Raw genomic sequence first — 6447 nt, forward strand, 5'->3', positions numbered from 1 at the left:
CCAATTGTCACCTTGCTGGTCGAGAGGCTCTCGAGGAGCGCCTTCTTTTGCGCAACGAGCTCGGGCGTCACAATCGGCGCCTTGGCCTTGGGCGACGCGGGCTTGGGCGCGGCCTTGGGCGCAGGCTTGGGCGCGGCCTTGGCCGGCGCAGCAGGGGGAGCTTGAGCTGGCTGCTTGGCAGCCTTCGTTGCGGGCGTCTTGCCCTTGCCTCCTTTGCCCGACATGCTACGGACCGAGGTGAATTGACTTGTGGACAAAAAAGATTTGGTCCAAGTTGAGGTCGCAACATGGCGTCGGCAATAGTGTAAATAGTGTAAAAGCCGCGGCACATTCCAAGGATGCGAACGGGCTTGAAGCGTACGAGTACCTATGTAGTAGCGCAACCAAGGGATTTGGTACTATTCTGTTGGACGCGCGTGTACGCGTCTACTACTAGTATCGACGGTTGCCAAGTGACAACGCCATAAAACGGCGGTCCCCGTGGTCTACAGCCACACAACTATCTATCAATATACACGTCGGTCGTCCCGCCTTGTATCCAGAATGGTGTCGTATCCACTGCCTTCGACGCACCGCAAGCGCTCGGCGATCAACGAGCATGGAAGGGCCTCGCCTCTCTGCCGTGCCCAGGAGGGCCAACTCACACTATATCCGTATTTCGTATCCAGGTTGAAGAGAGGTATCGATATAGTGTAGTAATGCGTGTCGCTGGCAACAGGGATGCCGCCACTCGAACGCTCGCTCGTCCACTGCGCTGCACTCGTGTATAGTGGTACAGTGGCCAAAGTCCCGCGATTTCTACCCACTGGAGCTTGCCGTTGCAGCCGCAACAAGGCGCGTATCCAAACTTGACACCGCTTCAATCGTACACTATTTCGTGCCGACGCGGCTTCGGCGAAATCGGAATGCCGGGGCACGGCCGGGGCACGCCGCCGCGTCATTAACGCCACTTGAAGGTCGCGTCTGAGTCGGCTGTCGAGTCGACGCCAGGTCCAAGAGCCACGTGGAGACGCCGAGTGTAGTGTAGTCGAGGCGTAGGAGCTTCTTATATTAACTGTTCGTGGTGTATACTCGTACGGAAAGCGACCTACTGCTGCTGTGCGGGGTGTTAAATAATCAGGTGGACGCCATTTCCATGGCCCACATGTAGTCGAAGAGCGCCTTCTCTTTCAAGAGGCGCTGGATCTGAGTGTAGAGCGTCGACGTCTCGGCGTCTGTCTCCGTGTCGGGGCGAAGCGCTTTCCGCAGCGACTGGACGACGCTCAAGTCGTACGCGACCCAGTCCCGGTGTTGGACTGCAAGCGACTGGCGCAGCTGCGCCTCGTACAGAGCTAGCGGGTCTGCATACATGGTGCGGAGCGAGGCGAGGACGTCGGCGCGGGCCGAGGCCATGACGGCGTCGACGTGCGCCTCTTCGGCCGGGCTGGCCACGCTCCACCGGAAGCGAGACCGCTTGCGCTGGTTCTTTATCCACGTCGCGCCCACGGTGTACCGCAGCTGCGCTTGCTGGAACGCGGCGGCCGTCTCTTCGGGCGTCGTGGAGGCCGGCGCTGCGTCGGTCGACTCGGTCGGCGTCGGCATGACGTCGTCGTCGCTGGTCTGGCGCACGAGCGCACAGCCCTTCTTCGCGATGAGCTGGACACGCGAGCGCATGTGGCGCACGTAGGCTTCAAAGCAGTCGGCGTTTGCGGCGAAGAGGCTCTCTTCGACAGCCCGGCACGTGTCGATGACATGGCGCTTCTCGAACGGCGCGCGGAGGAGCGCGTGGACTTTGAGGACTTCGCGGCAGAGGAGGCGCACGAAGTACTGGCGCTGCTGCGCGATGGACCGGCCACAAGCGATCGGCGCGCTCGGCAGCTCAAGGTCGGTGAGCGTAAGGACGGCGTCGGACGCGACGACACTGCACGACTGCGCGACCATGCGTACGACAACCTGCAAAATGACAACTGGGAGATTTCGCCCAGGGAGATAACCGCCGTGGCTGCAAGTCGGTATATCCCAATCCCCCGTAATCACACATCCGTATCCGGCATTGCCGGTGTATTCCAGCCCATGCGACACCTCTCGTATCCGGATGCCCCGACGGCAGTGTTGGGGCAAACCCCGACGCCACAGTGGGACGATTGGGGCTCCAGAGTAATCGTCGCCTGGGCGTGTCGAGTTGGTAGGACAAGCCATCGCGACTGCCATCGCGTCGACCTGCCGTGTGCACCGAGTCGAGGAAGAGGCAAAGGCGAGAGCAACCGAGACACTGCCACATGGGCGCAAGTGGTCAGAGACGTCCATTGGCGCAGAAGTACCTGGCAGCGATGATTTCGCCAGGCACGGGCTCGAATACACTGTACGTAAGTTCCATCCACCTTCCTCGCATCCCACCTTGCACCCATGTTGCGACACGACGAGGTTTAAACGCGGTTTGTTTACCGGTCTAAAAGAAAACGGCACCGACGCAGATTCCGTTCGTCATAGACACGATAGAGAGGCAATGCTCTGTGAGGAGCTCACTGATACCGTAGGCGTGCTATACGCATCGAACAAGGTGGTGCAGAGACCAGCAGCGACCAGTATATCAGTCGCACTATTATTAGCGTGTGATTGCTTGCCGCCTCGAAATGCACAGTATGGACGCGACTGCAAACTCGACCTCTGCCACGTCGCCGGCTTCTACCTGAGCGCCACCTGCACGTCGTCGTCTGAAGATCCTTGTAACACAGACGCCACGGTAAACGCGTTAAACAAAGAAAGCAAAGGTAAATGATGTTGTGTCCATCGCTCTTCACTGGGATTCAGATGGTTCGAAGTTCAAAGCTGTTGAGTCACCCAGAAGAACGGTGGTGGAAGGAAGTTCCTTGATGGCGTGTTACTTGACGCTTGTATGTCGCGCCACCAGGCCGTCGAAGTTCGAAGACACGTGTCGCATGCGCGTACGTACGGTGCATGTACGGTTAAGCAGCTCTGAAATATCAGCGCCGTACGACGATCCAGTACGCTGGCTCCAGTCTACAGCCTTCACGTGCATAATTATACGGGGTGCTGGGCGGTCCCTTCTTGCCGATGGCGTCTGCCTCTCTTGCATCCTGTAGTACCATGGGTGGCGCTTGTCAAGCCCGTGTCCGCATGGTCACGCCCATGATTACACTCTCTGCTGTGTGTGTGGGTGATCGCCGGAAAACGACGCTTCTTCTTCCGCACAAACTGCAGCTACTTGTGCTACTTGAGAAACCTTGGGTCTTTGTACGGCGTAGTCAGCATTTATGGAACGCCGTGATGGCCTTTACAGGAGCGCAGGCATCCTCCCACCCACGCCTCCCAAAATTGCCTCCCATGCTAACGTTATCCTCTTCTCTGTCTCCAGTGTACCGGCAGCATGGGTCTCTCCGGCAACTATCCAAGAGAAGCATGAATGAATGGGTTCCATCGAGCGAGCGAGTGGCTTGACGTCCTCTACGGAACATCTATCCAAGATACGACGCAATGATTGGTATTAGCTTCTTCGATGTGCGCCGTTGTGACTGGCACCACACCCACCCGTCATTATTCTCGAGTTTGCAGTCAGCACTTGGGATGTGTAGTACGTATTGGTTACGATGGCACGGCCTCCACGACGCTTGACCGGATGATGATTTACGACAAAAGGTGGTGACGTGCGAGCGCGAGCGCTTCGTGAAATCGAGCTTTACGACTCATTTGGTGGTGGGCACGCACCAGTGGGCACGCACCTCGGGCACAGCTCTCTGAAGCCACAATGCCACGGAACGAGCACGGAACGGCAACAAGACTCATCATCACCCACGATTGTCCTACGTATACAGTATACAGACGCATTACCCTACCCCCATACGCAAAAGTCAACAGATAGCATGCTGACAGCACTGGTGCTCGTGGAGAAGGGTCAACCACGACTGTAGCCCTCGCAAGGTAAGTAAAAGGACTGTATCCCGTCCGCTCTGCCAAGATAAGAGTGGTAAAACTACGCAAGATCGACAAGCCCTACTCGAATATGAGTCGCGCTCCAGATCGATGTTTAGATAGATATGACGTTTATTCGCGTAAGCAACACAGCAGTGTACTGGCTCCAATCTTGTGAAACGCCAAATGTGCCCGCTTCCGCGCAAAGCGTCGAAATGTGCTGACGAGTGAAATGTCGACGCCTATTTGGAACGCAGGGCTTCGTGCATGCGAGAGCTCGAGAGCTGCTGACGACGAAACGCCAATCGCTTCTCGTCTCAAGCACCGACAAAGAGTTATTATACAAAGAGTCGATAGTTGGCCTTTTCGTGAAAAGTCGACACATCTAGAAGTTTTACACGAAAATCGGGCACATTTGGAATCTTACCCTGCTCCAACCAACCGCTGCGCTGATGGAGACGTGGTATTTGGATGCATTCATGTCGGACCGCGCATTTTGGTGGACACGGGGGGCTATGACTGCAGTGCAACTGTGTCGTCACAAACGTCGACGTATACGTCGTGTCGAAGCCGAGGGACGAAATGACACGTAACGAGATCTGGAGTAGTTAGTTGTTCTTGCCCATGGTTGTTGCCATGAGTTATTTGCTGTTCAAGCGAGTCTATCTAGAGATAATAGACGTACGTACACTGAAGTGTTCTTGGAGGTGGACTTTCAACTCGGAGCGTGTTGCGACTGACGGCAGCAGCGAGGCTCAGCCGTCACGAAGGCGAGGCGTATGGATGGCGCAAGCCGGAACGAGGTGGTCGCAAAGCCAGCCGTCGTGGCGCAGGACGTTCATCACTTGGAAGAGACACAGCGCTTGGGTATTCAGCAGAAAAATGTTGAACGTGCAGCTTGGTCAAGAGCGCGGCGTGAGTCGCGGCCGTCGCAACAGGCGCCTCGGGACGGAAGATTCGGTCGTTTTGGGCTAGCCCGACGGTGTGGAGCACGCAAGCGCGTAGTATCGGCCACATCATGGCGACCGAGCGTCTCCGATAGCGTTGGGTCGTCACCAGCGGTTCAAGCAAAAGCGCAAACAGAGTCGAGGGAGTTCCAGCTCCAGCGCGTCGACGAGCGGGCAAAGACGGCCCAGACCGCGTTGACAAATGCCGACGACGCCGACCAGCCGTGGGCCGGCCTCGCCCGCTGGCATCGCGGCGATTGCCTCGCGCCATTTGCACGTCCTGGTCAGTTTGGCCTTCTGTACTCTACCCGCGCCGTGGCATGAACCTCGTACGCTTGACGGCCGTGTCGCCGCTCTGGGTCAACATTTGGCACCACTGGACCACGATTCCGAGGGCCTCCAAGATGCGCGTCGACGCAGACCCGCGGTGGCGCTTGGCCAACATGCTTGACGTGCCGATCTGGCTCCAGATGCACCCCTCCACCAAGTCGACCGCTCGCCCGACGGCAAGATGAGTCTCGCGGTCAAGTATTGCAAGTTTCGCTCGTTCTACAAGGCCGTCGCCGGGACGGGGCTCCACACGCAGTGCGGTCGTTCGCGTTCGGGGGCGAAGGGTGCCCGACGCCCGGGCGTTTCCTCTCCGTCGTCACGACCCGCGTTTTTCGACAAGACCACACGGACTCTACGACACTGTGACAAAGATTATAGACGCGGTCTTTACAGCATGCGAGACGACTGCTGCACGCAGCCCTCGTTCTCGACATTCCTGCGGGCTCGCGCTCGGTGTTTGTGCTGCTTCCCACTACTGCGCCGGTCGACCTTGCCGTGGCGCCACTCGCGGTGCTCCAAGCGGTCACGTACTCTCGCCCTCTCGTCGCACGACGCCGCACCCATGGCGTACAGCCGGTCAGCTGCGCTTGTATGACATTGACGCTGCGCTCTTGGCCTTTTACGCCACCTACCGATTTGCGCCGCCCGTCTATAGCGACGTGTGGCCCCGCACACTGTCCAAGTCGCTTCCGCTCAACTTCAAACTCGTCTTTCGACAAGACGCCGACGTCCACGCCCCCGATTGCGCTCGAGAGCTACCTCAAGAACGCGCGCATGGCAACGACGGCCAATGCGGCGGTGACGTCCGGTCGTGTCCGCAAGTGCTCGGCGCTGCAAGACAACGTCGATTGGATCGGGTTTGATATCGGGTCGGCGGCGGCGGTGGCGGCTGAGGTAGACATTCTTCGTGTCGACGCGCTGGAACGACTGTCTTGTACTAGGATTGTTGCAGCCTGTGTCGAAACAACTGGAGCTGCCAAGCCTATGTGTGGAGCAACGTCAACGGCGGCACGTGCTGGTTCAAGTCGGCGCGCGGCGCAGCCCAGACAAAGCTCGGTGTCCGCTCGTCGCTCGTGCTCTTTTGAATGCATCGAGCTCTTTCCACATCGTACAAATCGTCATCGTAAGCTCAGTCCAAGTATCTTTCTGTAGTCCCTTTTGTTCGCTACTGCTCCATTCACACAAGACGATTTGCGATGGCCGATTCAACAGGCCAGCGTCTTATTAGCGGCAGTCGACCCAGTCGCGCCACGGCAGTCGC

At 58.0% G+C, this 6447-nt stretch overlaps 3 protein-coding genes across 3 annotated transcripts; 1 reads left to right on the forward strand and 2 right to left on the reverse strand.

Moving 5' to 3' along the window:
• Positions 1–11: 11 nt before the first annotated feature.
• SPRG_17203 (hypothetical protein) lies at positions 12–224 on the reverse strand (the record flags this gene model as incomplete). Its single annotated transcript, XM_012356535.1, has 1 exon — positions 12–224. A coding segment is annotated over one exon (213 nt), but the record flags the coding sequence as incomplete, so codon positions are not given.
• Positions 225–1027: 803 nt separating this feature from the next.
• On the reverse strand, positions 1028–1920 carry SPRG_17204 (hypothetical protein; the record flags this gene model as incomplete). Its single annotated transcript, XM_012356536.1, has 1 exon — positions 1028–1920. One exon carries the CDS (start codon positions 1918–1920, stop codon positions 1117–1119), a length of 804 nt encoding a protein of 267 aa, XP_012211926.1. The 3' UTR covers positions 1028–1116.
• A 3447-nt stretch (positions 1921–5367) lies between these two features.
• On the forward strand, positions 5368–6271 carry SPRG_17205 (hypothetical protein; the record flags this gene model as incomplete). Its single annotated transcript, XM_012356537.1, has 3 exons — positions 5368–5513; positions 5588–6080; positions 6128–6271. The coding sequence occupies 3 exons, from the start codon at positions 5368–5370 to the stop codon at positions 6269–6271; spliced, it is 783 nt and encodes a 260-aa protein (XP_012211927.1).
• Positions 6272–6447: the final 176 nt, after the last annotated feature.

Source organism: Saprolegnia parasitica (genome assembly GCF_000151545.1).
Source record: "Saprolegnia parasitica CBS 223.65 unplaced genomic scaffold supercont2.498, whole genome shotgun sequence".
In the NCBI taxonomy this organism is placed as follows: Eukaryota; Oomycota; class Saprolegniomycetes; order Saprolegniales; family Saprolegniaceae; genus Saprolegnia; species Saprolegnia parasitica.